General features: G+C 40.9%; 1 protein-coding gene across 1 annotated transcript in view; it reads right to left on the bottom strand.

The window, feature by feature from the left end:
* LOC311234792 (uncharacterized protein) overlaps positions 1-21444 on the bottom strand; it is an 84997-nt gene that overhangs the window by 41824 nt on the left and 21729 nt on the right. The window contains exons 3-4 of the mRNA XM_084322036.1: positions 16106-16184; positions 10473-10562 (exon numbers count right to left, since the gene is read on the bottom strand). Of these exons, the coding sequence (XP_084178162.1) occupies positions 10473-10562; positions 16106-16184 (169 nt within the window). The remainder of the gene's footprint in view (positions 1-10472; positions 10563-16105; positions 16185-21444) is intronic.

A 21444-nucleotide genomic window follows, 5' to 3' on the forward strand; every position in this document is an offset into this window, starting at 1 on the left:
CCTCTGTGTTATTATGTAAGACAGATATGGCAAACAAACATGTGTCCCTAAGCATGGGGTGGGTAGAGGCGGCTGTACCACGGGGTGGAGAGTGTCGAAAAACATCCGTCTTCTCGCGGAGATAGGATTTGTCACATTGAAGTACTACTACAAATCACTACGAGCGAGAGCCGTACAGTGTACATGGTGCTGGCTGCAAATGTGTGACTTACAAACTCAAGAAAAGGCAGGAGTGGGAGGCGCATTTAAATATTTAACTCAAGCAGAAGCACCGTTACTTCAGAGGAAATCCTTCCCTACACTGGAGTGAGAGAGAATGTCTAGAAACGGTTAAAGAGTAGTATGCGAAGAAGAAATAAAAACCAGTCAAGGGAACTCAAGGTTCCCTTAAAAGTGTGTGCACTTCCTCAGATACACGAACACGTAAGCAAATATACAGTGTAATTATATGGGATGCTCGATATTGGCTTTTTTACCGATATACCGATATACCGATATTGTCCAACTCTTAATTTCCGATACCGATATCAACAGATACCGATATATGCATTGCTGGGTTCCCCCCCCCCCCCCCCCCCCCCCAAAAACACAACATTATGCATACTTTTCACAATAAATAAAATAAGAATTTGTTCTTGCTTGCTTGCCTGGGTAAATAAAGGTTAAATAAATGTAAAAAAAGATTATTACATTTTAATGCCAATATCGGCCGATAATATCGGACATCCCTAGTAATTATATTACTTAACCCCTTAAGCCCGATCGGTCAGGTACAAGATTCATACCACGGACTAGTACAGGACTCGGCAGGACAGCATTTTCCTATGCAGCCCCAATGTCCTGGAATGACATTCAATCAAAGTTAAAGTTGCTGCGGTCTCGACTCCCGGAGAGTCAGCATTGCTGAGTTAGGGGGAGGGAAGCCGTGGGTGGGTCCTGGGCGTTGTGGACAGCGACCCCTACAGTTCGGTCGGGGCGCCTGCACAACGAGGGTAGGATCTGGAGAAAGGTAGTGTGACCTTCCACACGTTACACTCTCCCGGTGAGAATCTGCGCTGCCAGGCTGGCTGCCGGCAGGTCGGAGGAAAGCATGTGACAGTCTCCGGCCTCCCGGACCAACAGTAGGGGGGGGTGCGCAACAACCAGGAAGGGGATTGGGAATTGGCATAACGACTAACAGTGGGATGGGAGAAATATCGGAAAAAGGAGGGGGGAAAAAGATAATAGTTAAAGTTGGAAGTTCTTCCTTCCCTTACGGAATTTAAATGTCCGATTTAATTTCTATATGATTCATGTTGTTTTTAACTGATTGCACTGCACATTGTTTTGTTGTTTTATCTTGTTGTACACTCAGTTCTGTAAATGAGGTGGCCTCACCTCAGAGCTCACCTGAGTATAAATAAAGGTTTCAATCAATTTCACGTCATAAATAGATCAATACAGTCCGTATTAATTAATGTTGCGTTTCTTCTTGAAATGTAGCCAAGAGTAAAGACCCTAACCCTATCAAAACAGCAGCTGATATATTGATTTATTTACACTGACTCATCTCCGTCTTATAATTATAAATGAGCTAGCATGGTGAATTTGATATCTTTACACTGACTCATACAGTAATTGCATTATTGAACCTAGCACAGGGTTCAGGGGAGATTAAATAGTTAATATAGCCTACAATTTTAATTTAAGCAGTCCATGAGGGCGGCACAATACCATTGCTTACCCATTCCTGAAAACATGTTAGCCAGTACCCAAGATCGACAACATTGAGATACACCAGTCTCAACAAGGACGACAGAGCTAGTGATATTTTCTCAACAAACAAAGATCTCCAGGAATCTTATCAAAGTTTATTTAGTTTTTGGGGTCCCCATTTCCCTGAAGATTAAAGAAGATTACAGAACACAATTTTACTCGAAGTCTAATGTACAAAGAATAATAATAATTTATTATTTTTTTATAAATAATTAAAGAGAAGCCGTACAGGACGGTGGAACTACCCTCTGTCCCATTAAACAGATCAAACATGGAAAGCATCAGATCAACATTAAGCCTAGTAATGAGTGGATCAAGTCCAATAAAGTATTACATACAAGTCAATAATCGAGACCTATTTAGCATTGAAGGAGCGAGGGAGAGAAAATCCCATCTGATCAAATAATTTCCACGAGACACTGATCCGACATCTGTTGCATTTACCCGCCTCAGGTTGAGCAATAATCCCCGATTTATGGCAATGTGGCACACGTCAAAACAGAATACTGTTCAGATTCTGTACATAATGTATAATTATCAGTATCCATATAATAACCTTAGAGATTATTATAACTGAGATAATTACTCATAATAACACGGAAAGAAAGCGCAATTACACACCACATGTTGTGAAAGTATTGAGCAAAATGTGTGGAAACATGATGCATACTGTTGATATTTTAAAGCACATAATAGCCCCTGATGATAACCCGGCTAGATTACGGCCACGATCAGCTTTTTCTTGCGTCATTAAAACAGACATAACATGCCTGTTTATCGGAGCTTCTAAAAGCCTCCGGAGTTGTGAACACAAAAACAAATCGCCTAGAACAAATCCCCACTCAAACTAAATGATCGCGATCACATTTAAAAAATATTTTAAAGTGGGCGGCTGATTGGCGCATAAAGTGGGCAAGGCGCTCGCCTCTGACGCAGGAGACGCTGGGTTCGAGCCCAGTTCTCTGCGTTGCTACCGGCTTGGCCGGTCGTTCATACTAACACAATTGGCAAGTGTTAGAGGGTGGGAAAGCCGGTGCGACGGACGGAAGCAGGAAGTAGCGGGGGCAGCGTGAGCCTCCCACGCGTTACTCCTCGCTTCGCCACTGAGAGTTCGAGCTGCTGCGGTGAAAAGATGCGACAGGCTGCCTCCTTCTCGTGTACCGGAGGGGACACGTGATGCAAGGCTTCTATCCTCACTACAACCCACCAGTGGGAGGCATAGTCTAGCAACGTTCAAGACAGGGGAGGGAAGAATTGGAAAATATGAAATTGGGATGGGAGAAAAATAGAAAATGGGGAGGAAAAAGTAGATACAAATATATATATATATATATTTTAAATAGGGATGCTCGATATTGGCTTTTTTACCGATACCGATATACCGATATTGTCCAACTCTTAATTTCCGATACCGATATCAACCGATACCGATATATGCAGGGTTTCCCCCCCCCCCAAAATGGAAAATTTCAGGTAATTAACATTACATATCTCTTGTTGTGGAATTAACACAACATTATGTATACTTTTGACAATAAATAAAATCAGAATTAGTTCTTACTTGCTTGCCTGGGTAAATAAGGGTTATAGAAATGTATAAAAAAAAATAATAAATTGTTTTGGAAAACAGATACAGATATTTTCCGATATCACATTTTAATGCCGATATCGGCCGATAATATCGGTAGGCCGATAATATCGGACATCCCTAATTTTAAAGTAACAAAATAGCTGCAATGGCTTTTTTTGCAGCACAGAGGCCCGAGCTGTGAAAAGCCAGGCAGCCTCTCCAGCCTCGACGAGAGTCGTCATTGATCATTGATCAGCCCCACGACCACGAGAGCGGCTGCACCCCCCGTCTCCCCCCGGAGGCGAAAAACGTTTATGCACCCGCAGTTGTACGACGTGCACTGCACACGCTGACCTTAATATGGTGTCACTGGTCGAAAAAAGATTGGGAAATCCTGCACGCATTATTATCATAACGATATATACGACGCCGGTAACATGTCAAAATGTACCGATGGGGGGAAAGTCTGAAAGCCTGAAATCATGCCTCAGTGCTGGGGGAGCTGGCTGGTGGTGCTGGCTGTTGTTGTTGAGCGGCACAACCACCACCACCCACGCAGAACATTGGTCGTCTACGTATGTTTTGGAGTGGGCAGCGGCCCACTCTAGGGATAATTACACCATATATCCTGTGTATTGGTAAAATGTCTATTGACAAAGTAGGAGAGGGCTGAGATCAGAGCTCTAGGTCTCCGTCATTGTGTTTCCACCGAGTCTGTGGCGGTTTCCCCCCTCGTCAATTTTCCTTAAAAGGTATAATCTGTAATCCCGTCAAGCAGCGGCGACCTCTAGGCGACCTCTGGTATTCCACTGTCTTTACATGTTCTGCTTGGGTCTGATGATGTGTGGGTTGTTAGAGCAGGGGGCGTGTGTTCAATTTGAGCTTAGGTAGAGACACTTAATATGTGAGAGTACAAAGTGCGCATGAAGCTGAATTTCTTTCTTTGAGCGATAAAGAGCGATCAGATGATTGATTGATTGATTGATTGAATTTATTTGACAATCAAAATGACATACAATACCGGTACACACACATGTACAGCCATCACATAATAATCTAAAATCGTCGAGGATTAAAACACAATAAAACCTTACGGTTTATTTCCATTGTGGTCCTCACAATGGACAAGATGACTAGTATCCACCGTGCACAAATAAGACATATAAATACAATACAAAATAAACGCAATAACACAAACAAACACAAAGTCTACAGCACACCCCCATATATCATCATCATACGCGACTAAGCCATTTCTTCATCTCTTTTTTAAAAATTCCTTCTGAGACAATAATTTTTATGGACACTGGCAGTTTGTTCCACTCATAGGCTGCAGAGTACCGAAAGGTATTTTCCCCCATTGAGCTACTAAAAATGCACAGTTTGATATCAGTTAAACTGCCCCTCGTTGTTGCATAGGAGTGGGTGCCCCTAAAGCACATAAAATAATTTGAGAGATATGAGGGGACCCTATTATACATTATTTTATGGTTAAGGCCCAACTTGATTTGAATATCCTGATGAATGTGCACTTGCCGCATTACAGATCGATCCAAAACGTCCAACTTATTTTTCCCGCTAATCAGAATTTCCTCTGAGTAACTTTACCAAAGAGTGGGCGGCTGAGACAGAGCCTGTGTGGCAGTCACTGGCAGAGGGAGGGAGGGAGGGAGGGAGAGAGAGAGAGGGAGGGAGGGAGGGAGGGAGGGAGGGAGGGAGGGAGGGAGGGAGGGAAGGAGGGAGGGAGGGAGAGAGAGGGAGGGAGGGAGGGAGGGAGGGAGGGAGGGAGGGAGGGAGGGAGGGAGGGAGGGAGGGAGGAGGGAGGGAGGGAGGGAAGTCCAGGTTGTTGATTGGATACTGCAGATAATAGGAGAGCCTACTGATCTTGATGCAGGCGTCAACCTACACTTTCACAACGGATATAAGACCGCAATGTTGTGAATTATATAATGCAAACGTTTTTGCCATTTTCTTGGTAGGACCCATTTCTGTTTCTGTGGCTTTGGTAGGGACGCGTCTATATTTTCTACAACGGAATTCGGCGATTTGCGAATCCGATTGGCCACTGACGTTTCTGGTCATGTGACATGTGCGCCCCAATAGCGTGACGAGCTGTGTCTTTGCCCATTTCCGCGTCGAACAGCCTGCAAAGCACCTGGCGTTCTATCGCCATGCTCTAAGACAAACTCTAACCTAAACCAACTTCGAAAGATTGCCTAAGCTTAACCGTCGGAATCAGGGCAGGCGTTCTATCGCCATGCTCTAAGACAAACTCTAACCTTAACCGACTTCGAACGAGCGCCTAAGCCTAACCCGTGTAGAAACTTGCGGTCCCAGGATTGGGCGTGCATGTCACATGACCAGAAATGACACTGGCCAATCAGATTCGCAAATCGCCGAACTCCGTTGTAGAAAAATAACAGGCGGTAGGGACATGTCCCCCTATAGCGTCCCTATATAAAACTACACCTATGGGTTGGAGTCGAGTCAGTGAGGATAGGGGAGGAGGGGTTGCTATTGCTGGCTGCTCTAGGCTCTGCCAAGATAGGTCTGGAGAAATAATTCACAGTATAATAACTTACTCAACTCCTTGCCTGCCACACACCGGGCCAAAACAAAAAGGATAAACAAAGTGCAATACCAAGTGGGGCTCTTTTGCCTAGATGGCGCTGTTTTACAACATTACAGACTCTACCTTTAGGTTATAGTGCTCCGACCGCAATTGTCTCTACAAAATGTTCCTTTGATGCCTCTAACTCATGGAATGTCCTTCAACTCACGCTAAAATTGGAGGTTCTCCCTTCCCTTGGAATGTTTAAATGTATGATTTCAGACCATTGTGTGACTACCTGTAACTGTTTTAGTTGATATTTTAAAATTATTTTTAAACATTTTTAATTCTTTTACTCTGGTGTTTAAATTTCTGTGAATATTGTTTTTATTATGTACTGTACAATCGTCGTTTCTGTAAATGAGGGAAACCTCAGATGTTTAGGATTTTAAATAAAGGTTGAAATAAAAAAATAAAAAAAAATGTTATTCATTCAGATGTTTGTTTTAATGCCGCTAGATGCTCACTCAGAACCGGCTAGCTAGTTATTATTACCCGATCCGTTTAGACGTCTCAGAGCAAGCCTTGCATATTTGAGAGGGAAACGCTTTGATGATCACAGACCCACGCCGATCAAGACAGGAGGACGACGCCTGATCCTCCTCCTCCCATCCTGAGCAATCTGATAAGTATGTCTTTAGTTGAAGGGGGAGAGAGAGGGCACACATTCTGCTACCGAGCCAAAACGTCTGGGGAGGACGACAAGCCGGAGGAAATTACACAGGAAATTAATATGATCGCAGGGGGGGGGGGGGAAGAGACTGTAAAGGAGGTAAACAAACATCAACCGTGCTCCTGTTGTCCCACTTGAGCAGAAACCATTCAAAATTCGCCTGGTCTACAAGATATACTATACGACGGACTAAGGTACCCATGTACATGTCAAAATACTTCCCAAAGGTCAGTGAATACCACAACCACTACACAACAAATCATGTTAAACCCAGATTCGGCTCAAACAAGGGACTAAACACGTTTCGCAATTATGCCACATCAATGTGGAACGCCCTACCCACAGCTGTAAAGGAATGTGAATCCCTACCCACATTCAAAACCGCTCTTAAAGAGCACCTACGGGAGGCTGCAATTCGAAACTGGCCGCCGTAAATGTCCAAACCCCCCACCCCCACCCCCTCCTAATAGACAGTCTCCTCCCCACCGCATGTATATATTCTCTCCCCGCCGTATGTATATTTCTCTCCCACCCACCCACCCCCTCCTAATGTACAGTCCCCTCCCCATCATATGTATATACTCTGTCAGGATCTATGGGTATTTGAATACCGTATATGTCACAAATGTATCAGTACTAAATACCTGTATGTCCCTATGCCATAAATGTCATGTATGTTGTGTATGTCATAAATATCAACATGAATTGAAAATGGGGGACCCTGATGTAAACAAGACAAACGTCTTTCTCTGGTCTGCATCCCCCTTAACAATTGTGTGTATTGAGCCGTACTGTATTGTACCCATTCTGCAATCTGTTAAATAAAGTTTTCATTCATTCATCCAATGGTCTAAATTTGACCATGTGCCCCCACAGTTGAAACCATCACGCTAAAATGCCCTTTTGAGTGGCGAAAATTAGAGGACGTGCCCATTGGTGCCCTTCCAATGGTCTAAACTTGACCATGTGCCCTGACGGTTAAATAATGTCACGCAAAAGTGTTAGCTACAACTCTGAGCAGCCCCGTCAAGTTTTCAGTTTTAGACACATCCCCTCTTGAATGTTCAGATGCCAGAGGGCTTAATGCAGTCCGAGCTGTAACCCTGCATCCTACTGCTGTGTGTGAGGTAGGTAATACAGCAAGCTTTCTTTGAAGTTGCAAAGATTTAGTTTGTTTTACCAATTATGCATTACTAAAAACTAATGTATGTACACTGCAAGTGCTTTTATTGATGGCAGTATGTTTTAGCCTAGGCTAGCTGTATTACTACTGTAGCTAGCTAACTAAACAGGTACCTTGCTTAGCTGATTATATGCTAACCTGTGTTCTCAATTTAGAAATAAAGTGTACACATTATTTTAGGATTATTTGCACAAAATATCCTACCCATAGCACTTTAAAGTTCAGTGTGAATTGCTTTTTAAAGTAAATTTAAGAGTGGTAGTAAACTTAAAAGTGGGTTTAGCATGGGCCTATATTCTGTGATTACAGAATGCCAAGAGAGAAAGAAATCAGAAGAATATTAAAAAGCATCTGAAAAATGCTTCTCTTTAAAAAATTGGGTCCAAAGCAACAATACTAAGGGAGGAGATAAGGATACAGGTATGCATTTGTAAGTCCTCACTACTAGCTACGTGTACAAGCTTGTCTCACAGAGCCATAGTTTGGATTATAACTGAGAATTTGGTGGTAACATGGTCACAATAATGCTTATTTTGGACAGAAACATTTAAATGTGTCTTAAACATTTAAATTGACCAACCATAGACCCTTTTTATTCCAATCAAGGCAAGAGGGCTAGTGGTGGTAGTGCTACAGTATGACATATTATTTTATAATACAATTATAACATTGAAGGCTACAGACCATATTAAAATGCTGTTTCCCAAATATTTATATTCCTCACTGATATCTTTACATTGAGAAATGTACCACAGCAGCAATGGTTTAGGGCGGCCTTCAAACGCCATGATAATTTACTTTTCAAACACCATGATAAATCTAAGTTTCAAACACTGTGATAAATTCTTTTTTGCAGCTTCATTTTTTGGCCATACAAGACCGACAGAGGCGAGGGAGAACGGGAGAAGATGTGGGGAGGACAGGTGACAAATGAGCCCGGGAGCGGGAGGCGAACCCAGGACGGCCGCGTAGGTGTGCGAGGCACTATGCGGTGCGCCACAAGGGCGCCCATAAATCCACTTTTCAAACACCAATGAGGTGAAAATAAACATTTGAAAGGTGTATTGTTCCCCGTGTGTTTTTATCATAGAGGTGTGGTTATACTATTAATCTGGATTGTCCATGTTATTCTAATGTTAATCTTAACACATTCCTGGCCAACCACGTATAAATACGTGTTGCCACTCGGTTTTGCTTTTATTCCATTTTAATATCCTACTCCATGTCACGGAGCTGTATTTTGGCTGGAAACGGCATATCGGGACTCCGAAAGTGCAGTACCGGCCAGATCCTGGTATTGGCGCCGTCTCGATAATGCAGTTTCCCCTGTTGCAGACCGGGTGTCACTTTTTTTTCATTCCGGGTTAGCTTTTCTGTTAGCCTGAAGCTATGGCTTCACCAGATCGCCTGGAATACTTTTTGCGACGCCGAATTCAGTATGCAGTAAAGGAATATAGCATCAGCCTTATACTTTATACTTATAGCCAATAAGTAATTGGCCAATAATAAGCCAATGGACATATCGATCTACCAGATGGCGATCAAATAACTGGGAAATTCTTTTTGCAATCCAACCGGCCATGATCGGGCCTTGTTCTCATAGCCATCCACCCGGTCAGCGTATGATGTTGCAATAACGAATGCCGTTATTGGTAATCAATAATCAGAAACAACTTCCCCCGCCCCCCCCCCTTTCATGCATTCATGGTGGACCATGATACCGATCATATGCATTTTGATTTTTAACTCTAGCTTGTGTAGGGCCGAAACGCCAATCGATTTAACGTTATTAGCTTAGCGCCCTATAACTAGCTTTGCAGGAATTACCCCAGAACATTGCGATATATGTAGTTCATATTCACGACGCTATAAAATGGGAACGTATTGATGAAAAAATTATTTCTTTATGGCATATTGAAGGGAAGGTTTATACTGTCAATTGACAATGACAATGGACACACAGCAATAATATAAAATATAGATTTAGCTCTACAAACAACCTCACGCACAGTGAAAACTTGTAATGAAAAGCTGGCCTCATAAGAGTGGGATTAGACGGGCCCCAATGGCCCTGAATGTGTTAATCAAGGATGGAAGACTATGTCACCATAAATGACGCATCATAGCTTTTTGCTCACTGATGGGGTCCCATGTTGTGCAGTAGGTGCCCTTTTTTTCTTTTCGCCCCTGCCCTTCAAACAGCATGAGTCCGCCACTGCCGTATACAGTACAGTGATTGCATGCATTACTGTGTACAATATAGCATTCTGGTTCAGAACAAATTGAAGTACGCTGATCAGACAATAGAAGAAACAAGAGACATCACGCGTGGCTCGAGTTACTGCGACAACATGGTACACAGTTAGATTCTACAATGTGTTGTGGACCATTTGATTGAATCTATAGTGTTGTGATAAAGTTGGAACATAGTGAACATGTTGGAACATAGTGAATGTGTTGGAACATAGTGAATGTGTTGGAACATAGTGAATGTGTTGGAACATAGTGAATGTGTTGGAACATAGTGAACATGTTGGAACATAGTGAATGTGTTGGAACATAGTGAACAAAAAAGTGTTCAGATTTAACCTGTAAAAATGAGACATCCCATAGTTTGCCGATATGTCTCGATCTACACAATATGCCAAAGAAAATATGACGAAAGGATGGAATCACTTACTTTCCAATGTTATCTGGAAGGACCTGCAATGAAATGTCATTGATGGAAAGGCATGTTAAATTCCGTAGCTCTGGGAAGCTCTCAGGCAATCTGGAAAAACAAGAAGAGACGGCTAAATCAGATAAGAATTACAAGGGACCACTCAATAAAAGGACACCTTCATTCAGATCGGCAGGCTGTCCATTTAGATTCTCCATACGTTTTCCAGATTTTAACTGTATTTGAAGATTTTTCTATGTATGTAGGTTCAAGATGAATATGACAATATGTGAAACAAACGTGGGCCCACAACGACATAACATGTGTACCATAATTCCTCTAATAGTAACCCCGGCTTGTATTTGTTTCAACTGTAGCGGATACCAGGCTTGTATTAGGAGGAGGCATGTATAAGAGAGAGGCCTATATTTCTAATTTTCAAACAGATCATAATGAATAAATCAACATTGTGTCAGTTTGAACCCAGTAAAATGTACTGGGTTCATTTAGTGAAACCAAGTACTGTATGAAATACGGTAGTAAACAGTGCAATTACAGGTGGTCAAAAAAAGTTAAATAAAGTAAAATAGTGCAATCACAATACTGGTATAATAATAATAATAATAATAATAATAATAATAATAATAATAATAATAATAATAATAATAATAATAATAATAATAATAATAATAATAATAATAATAATAATAATAATAATAATAATAATAATAATAATAACTTCGTTTCATACAATTCTGAGGTAGGCTTACTCTCTTGGTAAACATTAACACCATACCATTATATGGTATTTACTGCACAGCCAGGCCAGCATATAACAACAATAACTAAATATATTGCCTATGGTAAATCCGTTGAGGGAAATACCGTAATTCCTCTAATATACATGAAACCCGGCTTGTATTAGGAGGCCGGCTTATAATTGCTTAGCTCAACAGCGCACCCGGTCATTAATAGAGACCCGGTTTTTTATTGAATACCGGTTACTATTAGAGGAATTATGGTAATTATGTCTATGTGTATTAGAACGGAAGAGCCACATTTCTCTATTATTTTCCAGTTTACCACATTACAACACTATCTCATTAATTTTCAATACATTTTCAGAGCTGTGTAGGAATCATTATGTATCGTGTCCAAATCAACTGTGATAACAAATAAATTATAACTCAACAAATAGATAAATACATAGAAGTATGTTTATTGCTAACGCAAAACAGACTCCCAATAAACTGCTTCATGATTTAATTTGGGACAATTTGGGAGTTTCCTTTTAGATTAATTGCTAGGGAAATGTCATCTACCTGCAGAAATCACCTCACATGGGCTGCCTGCTACTGTATAGAATACTATAGCTACGTTTAATTAAGGATGATAGGAACCTTTTCAAATGTATGTGATAAAATGTTAGTTTTAATTTCTGTGAAAAACAAACAAATAAACTGATATTGATAACTGTACCAAGTAGGGCTGACCTTCGATTTTTTTTGGAATTCGAAGCTTCGGGGCCGAGATTCTATTTTAATTCGAAGCTTCAAAAAAAATTATAAAAAAAGAATATATATATATATATATATATATATATATTATTATAATTTTTTTTTATGTTGTGGGACTTGTACAGCACTGTGTTCAACTTGGTCAGTGCTGTAAAGTTTAAACCCTTTTAAATCTTAGACAAACTAAACACTTTGCTTCCATGAAATATTGTAAGCCGTCATTTGAGGCTTTATAAAAGCAGCACAATGAACACAAATCTGTCAGTGCAGAGTCCGACCTCATCTTAAATAACAAACAGCATTGCTTGTTGTAGTTAACAGAGAGAGGCAGAGTTGATTTAGCAAAAAAAATATATAAAAAGAAAATTCATATATATATATATATTTTTTTTTACATAATCGCATTTTTTTTTCATATTCGAAGCCCATGCCCATCGAACGAAGCTTCGAAGCTTCGAAGTATTTAAGACAGCCCTAGTACCAAGTACAGAAAATGTACCCGTATACTCAGAACATTGAGCAGCAGTGGGGGAGGGTTAATTAGCACACAGGTGCAGCTGGTCTGAGATTAATCTCCCTAATCTATTTCACACTGACCCCGGGTCTGCAGCTCGCGTTCCACACACAGGCGAGAGTGTGAGAGCTCCTGTGCTATGTGCTATTATGGACTAACGATTTTATGTTGACGTTTTGGATTCAGTTGAAGATATTCCAGTGCATTGAAACCTGTGTGTGCAAGAGGAATTCAGCGTCACAACTGTCTCCGAGTGTATACCGTGTTGGCTCCCAGCCAAGGGGAGGAGCGCCCACGTTGCAATAATTACATTACCGTCATCTTTACATCATGTTGTTTTAGAAATAGTTTGAATTTATCCCAACAATGGACCCCTCCTCTCCTCTGTCACATTTGGTTGCCAGCACTGTGGTCCCCTGTGCAGACCGAAACCTACAATCAGCCGAGCTTGTCTCACAAGTTTAACTTGTTCAGTTCTTACTTAGCTCTCTGGTTGCTTTGGAAGAATGCCAAATTTTGTGTTCACAAATACTGACTGGACTAATCCTACACTAAAGGAATAGCATGCATTAGTGGTAGATTCTGCAATTCATCAAACAGTGACCTCTAGGCAAAGGCACTCTGCTTGGTATTGCATTTTGTTTAAATTTTTTGTTTTGGTCTGATGTGTGAGTTGGAGTTGAGGGAGGATAGGGAAGGAGTTGCTATTACATCTGGCTCTGCCAAGAGAGGTCTGGAGAAAATCACACTATAAGTCAAGAAATGCCAAGTCTGACTTTTTGTCAATAACAAAAGGTGTGCCACAAGGTTACATTTTGGGGCCCATCCCCTTCACTATTTATATCAATGATATTGTCTGTTTGAATGGTTGTCAAGCTCATCTTCATGCCGACAACACTATTGTGTATCGTGTTGCCGACTCTGTACAACTGGCCATTGTTGAGGACTTGCAATCTTCATTTAATGCCGTTCAGCAAGTGATTGTTAATCTTAAAATTAAAGAAAAAAAATTGTTCATGCCGTTTACTAGCAAGAACTATATTGCATTTAGTGGTTTGCATGTATCCATTGTGAGTGGTTCTAGCATTGAAAGAGTCACTGAGTATAAACATTTTGGCATCTGGCTCGATGAGACATTTACATTTAAATGCCATTATAGAAAACCTTGCCAGCTAGCTGTGACAGAAAATTGCCTTCTTGTATATAGAAACGGAACACACTTTTCTTTGAATAGTAGGAAAAGGATAGTTGACACAGTTTTCTTATCAGTTTTAGACTATGGTGGTGTAATTTATAGGCATGCTTCTGCTTTCACTCTTAAAGTACTTAACTCGATCCATCACTCTGCCCTCAAGATTGATTACAGGTGACCGGTACAGTATGATACTCACTATTGTCTCCTGTATGATATGGTTGGTTGATCTTCTCTTGCAGAGAGGTGCAATAATCATTGGTACAGTATTTGTTTATATACAAATTACATCACAATGTTGCTAGATTAGAACTTAGTTTGGACCCCATCTGCCTCGCTGTGAAATGACTGTGAATGTGTTTACGGTAGGGGTGGGAATCGCCAGAGACCTCACGATACGATACTATCGCGATACTTGCGTCACGATACGCTGAGTATTGCAAAAAAAAATAAAAAATACCTTTTTTCAACTGCAAAGTAAAACTTTGTCAACATGTTTTATCTAATAAAATAAAGTTCAGTCTGTTCATCTCACTTCAATAATTTTTATTGCAGAACATGGTATTTTCTCAAGCAGACGAATGTAAACACTGTAATCTGTGTTGCATGTACCTGACAAACTGAACTGTTTGTATTACAGTCATATTCCAACTTAACTGAATGCACACACGTGTGTGTGTGTGTGTGTGTGTGTGTGTGTGTGTGTGTGTGTGTGTGTGTGTGTGTGTGTGTGTGTGTGTGTGTGTGTGTGGACTACTGTACTATTACAGGTATTGAAATGAACAATGCAACTTCCTTATACAAAAAGAAAAAAATAATCTTTTTATGAATAATTAAATATCGATACTTGGCGTCCCTGTATCGATACAGTATCGCCACGCAAAGTATCGCGATACTACTACGTATCCATTTTTTCCCCCACCCCTAATTCACATGTTACATAATGCTCAGGAGGGATTCCCTTCCACCCGGTTCCCACTCTGAGCTTTATGTGGGAACAGGGAGGAAACTAGATTTAGACTAGTTTCTTTTAATTACAGCTCAATGAAATGATACCTATTGCAATCTGTATCTCAATTTTTTATTTATTTTTTTATCTACATCATTTTCTTCCCTGCCTGGCTACACCACACCCAGGAGTGAAAAGCATTTACAAACTGGACATTAGGTAAGCAGTGGCTCTTGGCTCCAAAAAGCACAGCCACTTGATTAATCAAAGCAAATGCAATCCATCGCGACACAGTGTAGAGGGATCAGCAATTCTGAACAGCTTGTTTTTAGGCTTATAGTATATAGGCAAATAGTATTTGCACTGCAATATATTGCACAGGAATCATTTTTTCAAATTGTTTTTATATGATCTGTTTTTATACTATTATCCCCTTAACACTTTCGGGGCCATTCACGTATATACGTTATTGGGCGCCAACAGACAACGGCTCGATTTTAATATCCTATTCAATGTCAGAGACCTGTATGTTGCCGTTAAAAGGCATACTGGGACTCCGAAGGTGCACTACCGGCCAGATCCTGCTAGTAGGCAGTATCGAGAGTGCAGTAAACCCTGTTCCAGACCGGGTGTAACACTCAATGTCTCCGGACAGACTTTTCTAGTAATGGGAAACCTAGGGATTCACTCGATCACATTGAATAGTTTTTGGGACCCCCAATCCATATGTTGTGGTGGGATATGTCGTGGACCAGATGGGCATAGGATGGACCAGATGGCGATCAAATAATTGGAATATTATTTTTGGAATACCACCGACCACAGGTAAGGACAATCTGACGTCAATTTCAGCTTGATCGTGCATGGTTTTCATACCCATCCCCCTGATCGGTGTGTGTTGTGGTAATAACGAATGCCGTTATTGGCAATCAATTAATCAGAAACGACCCCCCCCCCCCTTTCATGCATTCATGATGAAACATAATACCCATCATATGCATTTGATTTGAAAATTATACTCATACATTATTCACCACGGAATAACGCGTGAACGTATTCAGGAAAAAAATCTTGAACGGAATAGATAGTTACTGTCAAATGACCATGGTATTGTATCCATAGCTATAATATAAAATATAGATTTAGCTCTACAAACAATGTGACGCACAGTGAAACTATGTAATGAAAACCTGGCCGTGCTATAGCTAGATGGGGAAATCGAATGGCCCCCGAATGTGTTTACTGTGCGTATTGTTGCATGTCTCATTGTTATTGTTGTGTGCTTCACTACCCGTCTGCACCTTAAATTTAGTTTTGTACCTGTACAATGACAATAAAGATCATGCATTAATTCATTAATTCATTCATTCATTCATTCATTCATTCATTGTTAATCTGAAGACTTCAAACCCTGGACAAAGGGCAAGGAATACATGTCAACATAACGTGAGAAAATGAACATAATCCAATGGGAGAGGGTACCTCGTTAATGGGTTTCCACTGAAGTCTGCGATTTGGAGGGATTTGCAGTAGGAGATGCTCTCTGGAATTTCCATTATATCTGAATGAGAGAGAGAGAGGAGAGGACTGTGTTAACACAGCTTTCACGTCATCATTCAAACCCCCGTCTTAACAGTGCGTCCTGAAGATCCGTCAAGATTTGGCAACACTTCAGAAAAGTGACTTGACGTGAAGTCATTTAGCCGACGCTTTTATCCAAAGAGACCTACGAGGTCAGCAGGAAGGGTACAACTCTTTCAGTTGAGTGACAATGTTCGTCAAACAGTTTTGAAACTTGAGTGCTACAGTCTTGAGTGCATTATAGTAGTATAGACAGATTAGCATATTAATAATATAGGCAAGGAATATTACTTAGTAGCAAAGTGCATGATAGTAGTAGAGATTAATATCCCACAGCAGTAGGGCTCGGGGGATAATATGTAGAAAAAGAAAACAATATTCAATGATCGTTTCAATTTCAATCGGTTTCTTAAAATCCAAACACCAATCTTTTAATCTATGCCTTTTTTCAGTAGATGTGTGATCATTTCTGCAAAACATTATTTCTAGCCTGCCATGATCCTGCACACGTCTGTAGTTAGTCTCGTGCCCAGTTTCTGCTGAACTACTATGGAAACTGGGTTCATATAATATAAATATAATATATATTTCAGTTAGTTAGATAGTAAATTATATTGACCTATTTTTACTACCTGTACCCCCCCCCCCCCTTCCCCCATGCTGCTATGATGCCTGAATTTCCCCAAGGGGATCAATAAAGGAATATCTTATCTTATCTTATTCACCAAATTACACCTTTTGACAACAATGGCAGATGCTGGCCCCCTGAAACCACCGCCATCAAGACCAATTGAAATCGATATTGATATCGAAATCAAGTCGAAATCAAAGTGAATCTGGACCTTGTGAATCAAAATGGAATCCGGTGATCATCAGTGCCGATACTCAAGACCTACAGGGCAGGGAAATCGCATTAACGCATCACATTCAAATAGATTCAAACTAAAAGACTATATGATCACATGCTATATTAACATACTTCCAAACAATTGTATGAAAGTCAGAACGGTGTATGCCTAAACAATAAAGACAAAATCAAGAAATTATGTAAAGATAAAGAATCTAAATTCCTTGGCCAATCCAATGCTTTTGTTTACAATCCAAAAGGATGGTTGTAGTACCAATGTTTCTCTTGGGATTAAAATCAAGATTTGAGCAAGTTTGTGAGGTGTGCCCAATATCTTCCACAAAGTGAGTGAGGAGGAGTGCAGCAAAGTCATACATTGATATCAAATGCGTTATTCTCACACTGTATAAAACAATTATTAAGTGGTCATAATTAGTTAAATAGTTCAGCTTTTACTCAATAATGCTTTGAAATGGAAGATCTTTCAAGTTGTCAAGATGACATGCTGGCCACTCTGCTCCACTGTCTGAGGCTGAGAGATATGAAACGCTATTTGCTCATCATCCAAAAACCTTTTTTTTATAAATTTTTTTACTTACATTTTTAATAACATTTATAGACAAACAACACTTAGACAATACTTACAATGACATCCATAACACAACAATGCACTAACATGGGCCCCTTGAATATGGCTGCGTTCAGCCCCCCAGACCCCCATAAGAGGGACCCCCCCCCCTCCCGCCATCCACCCCCAGAAATAGGGCTCCCCCACATCCCAGGTCCATCCCACACGGGGCCGAGCACTCAGCGACACGGGTCCCTTGAATTTAATTGGGCCAGGTTCAGTACAGGAGAGAGGGAAGGTACTCCCCCCCCCCCCCCCCCCCCCCCCACTGAGCCAAGCCCGCTACCTCCCATGTCACCAAGCACCCCATCCCACGCACAACGACCCCACAACATACAAGACCCCACTCTCCCGGGCCAAACCGCGGAAACGAAGCCCCCCCCCCCCCCCCCCCCTATGAGATACCCCCAATGGAGATTCTCCAAGCCTCTCTTCATGTCCAACATTTTTTTATTATTGTCCTTCACAAATGTCCATGTGCACATTTAAAGCAACTGCTAACATAACTCAGATTCTAACATAACTCAAAGTAAAAAGACAACATTTGGCGCTCCCATGGTGTTAGAGGATCGTATCCCTCTGTTCCCCGTTGGAAGGGTGAGGAGTAATGGCTCTCCGAGTGAGAGGGCCCCCCCTAGTGGTGAAATGTGCACTATATAAGTCCAACATTCGTTCTGTGGACGGCCTCAGAGCTCCCGGTCAATGTTCTGAATTTGTCTTTCTTATACACCTGTTCATTTGTATTGTGTGTCACGTGTAATCCTGTAGTTCCTTCATACCAGTCCATCGTGCATTATTCCCCAATATGTTTCCTAATCAGCGTCTCCCTTTTTTTAAATACATTTCAAATTGCTTGTCTATAACGTGTGTATTGTAAATCATAGTGTTAATTATTCTAAATTCTGGTGTTCTATACTACTTGGGGTAACTGTTCAATTATCTTTCCTCTGTTGTATCTATTCTCATCCCCAGGTCCCCTGTGTGTATGTTTGTATTGGGTGTTCTTCCACGTTGATTTTGTCTTGTATCTTTCCTTGGATCACCATGTCCCTTCATGCCCCTTTCTCGTGTCCCTTTGTCGTTCTTCATAGTTGATCTGCTTTGAATCGGTTCAGGTCCCCTCTTTTCCTCCTCCCGTCCTCCTCTCCTCGTCCTCGTCTCTCGGTTCTGGTCCACCTGCGCGTCCTCTGCGTCAGCGTAGGCCTCTCTCCTTCCCCTCCCGGCACCTTCCATCCTCTCCGCGCCGTGTCCCTTCGCCGCCTCCTGCACGTTGTCGGGACCTGGTTCCTTTCTTTTTCTGAGTTTTCTTTATTTCTACATAGCTCCGACGATTCATGGCCACCGCCGTTGGATTGTTCAGTGTTACATTGTATGCCCCGCATTGCTCCTAATCCAATCTGCGCGGTGGCCTGGTTAGCCTCTTTGTTAGCTTGTAAGCTAGTTTGTATGTTAGCCTGTAGCTTCTCTGCACTGACATTCAGCGTACCGCTAGCTTGTTCTACCTGTTGCATCATTGCCTCGTGTTGTCTTTTCCATCGGTGTATTTACTTCATCTGGGGTTGCTTTTCTTTCATTTGTCCTCGTGTTCATTCTTCCTTCTTTCTTTTGTCCTTGAATCTTCACTTTTTATTTCGTTTTAAATTGTTTTACTTCCTTTTTTTTTATATTAATTGACCGGGAGCTCTTTCATGTGGCTGCTCACCAGAACATCGCAAACCGGAAGTCCCAAACACCTTTTTGATGAGTCATGTGAAGGTGTGTGGGGTCCTTCACAGACTGGCAGAAGTGTTGTGACTATAGGGTCCAATGGTCCATGAAACCGATTCAAAACTCTGCGTACCATTTTTTTATTTTTTACAAACGGTAGGACATGGAGGTCGGGGTGAAAATCTGAACTTGGCTTGTAATTCCTGAAGCGACGTTGTCACACGGAGTACAGCCAGAGAGGAGACTTACAGCAGAAAGAAACAACACAACATTATGGCTCCGGGGGCTGACGAGGAGGCATGTCTGTAGACGACGTGTCTATCTGAACATCTAAATTGCATAATTAGTATTCTGGGGTTTGGGCTTTTCTACTATGAGGAGCTGTCTGCTATTTTGTTGAGAGAAACCACACCACTGCGTGTTACAAAAACATATATTAGGTGTGTACTGTAAAGTTCGAGGGGGGGGGGGTTGAATACTGCTGAGTGTGCTTCCTCCCTATGTGTCTCGTGCTTTAAATAAAACAGCCTGAATTCCAAGGGCTTCTTTGTTCGTGAGTTGTCTGAATCGGGGCTTCCCCCCTCTGGGTCGATTCTTCCACTAATTGGTCACCAGGGTCTTAGGCATCTGAGACAATTAGTCATTGATTCTTTTTATATTTCTGGACACCATAGTAATATTCACAAATGTGCTTTGGTCAACATTACACGGCATTACCGTCATTTGCAAAAGGAAGGAAGCCTACATGTTTTTTTATAATCACTTAATTTATTAAAAATTTTAAAGGCTAGTGATTTCCTAAGTGATTTCCTAAGTGGAGGTTCCAGTGTGTCCCCGGCTAAATAAGAACCTTTTATTTTTAAGGGTGTGTACACACTTCCATTTGAAATCAAAAATAGAAAATCATGATGAGTGTTCGATCTCAATGAATGGAAACTAGACGGAGAGGGCAGACGATTTCTGAGTCACATCGTGTGTTTGTGAGTAAGAAAGAATGTGTTCCAACTTTAGAATGTAAACAGAAACTGACTAAGTGCTAAGTTACCGATTTAATAACAATAGAGTCCAACCATCTGTTGGAAGTGGAAGTGTTATAATCTGAGGGGAGAACTCAATTTAAAAGTTCTAAATGTACGCACTACCATGAGAAGACACTGCATCTCAATATGTGGAGCGAAACTGTGGAACAGTCTAAATGTGGTGCTAAAGCAATGTCCAAACATGAGACAATTCAAACTGATGTATAAGGAAATGATGTTCACGAGGTACAGGGATGAGGAAGGGACTTGATATTCACAGGTGTTTACATTTTTTTTTTCATGTTTTACATATATATATATATATATATATTTTTTTGCATATATATATATATATATATATATTCTTTTTTTGTGTTTTAAATTAGTACACTCATTTGAGTAGTGTAAAAGGGGTAGGATTAAATAAGTGTATACTTCTTCCTACTCCTTTTCGAACATGTAAATTGAGTTATGTTTTGCTTTTGTTTAGTTATTTATTTTGTTTGTATTCATTTACATGTTCGAAATAAAGATTTCAAATCAAATCAAATCAAAGTGAGAAATCTAAATAAATGTTTGCCTAAAGATCAAAAAGGTAAAATGTTATCATGGATTTGGTGAATTGCTAGGGCACTTTCACACCTGCCTTGATTAGTTTGGTTGAATCTAACCCTGGTTTGTTTACCCTCTTGGTATGGTTTGTTTGGGCCGGTGTGAACACAGCACTCTGGTGCAGCACCAGAACAACTAGACAGAGACCTTGTTGAGGAGCTCCTAACCTAAACAACCAGACAGAGACCTTGTTGAAGAGCTCATAACCAAAACAACCCGACTGAGACCTTGTTGAAGAGGTAGTCTGGGTTGGTTTGAAGTGTGAAAGCAACCGCACACAAAAAGCAGGCAAAGTTGAAAAATCACGCATTTAATTAAGCCGATTGGGCAGTAATTTCCCGTAAATGTGTGATTTTTCATCATCATCATAACGTTATTATTTTCACACCTGTAAGTTCAAAATAGCCAAATAATGTTGCGATACTAA

This window comes from Notolepis coatsorum (genome assembly GCF_963971535.1).
Source record: "Notolepis coatsorum genome assembly, chromosome: 9".
NCBI classification, from domain to species: Eukaryota; Metazoa; Chordata; class Actinopteri; order Aulopiformes; family Paralepididae; genus Notolepis; species Notolepis coatsorum.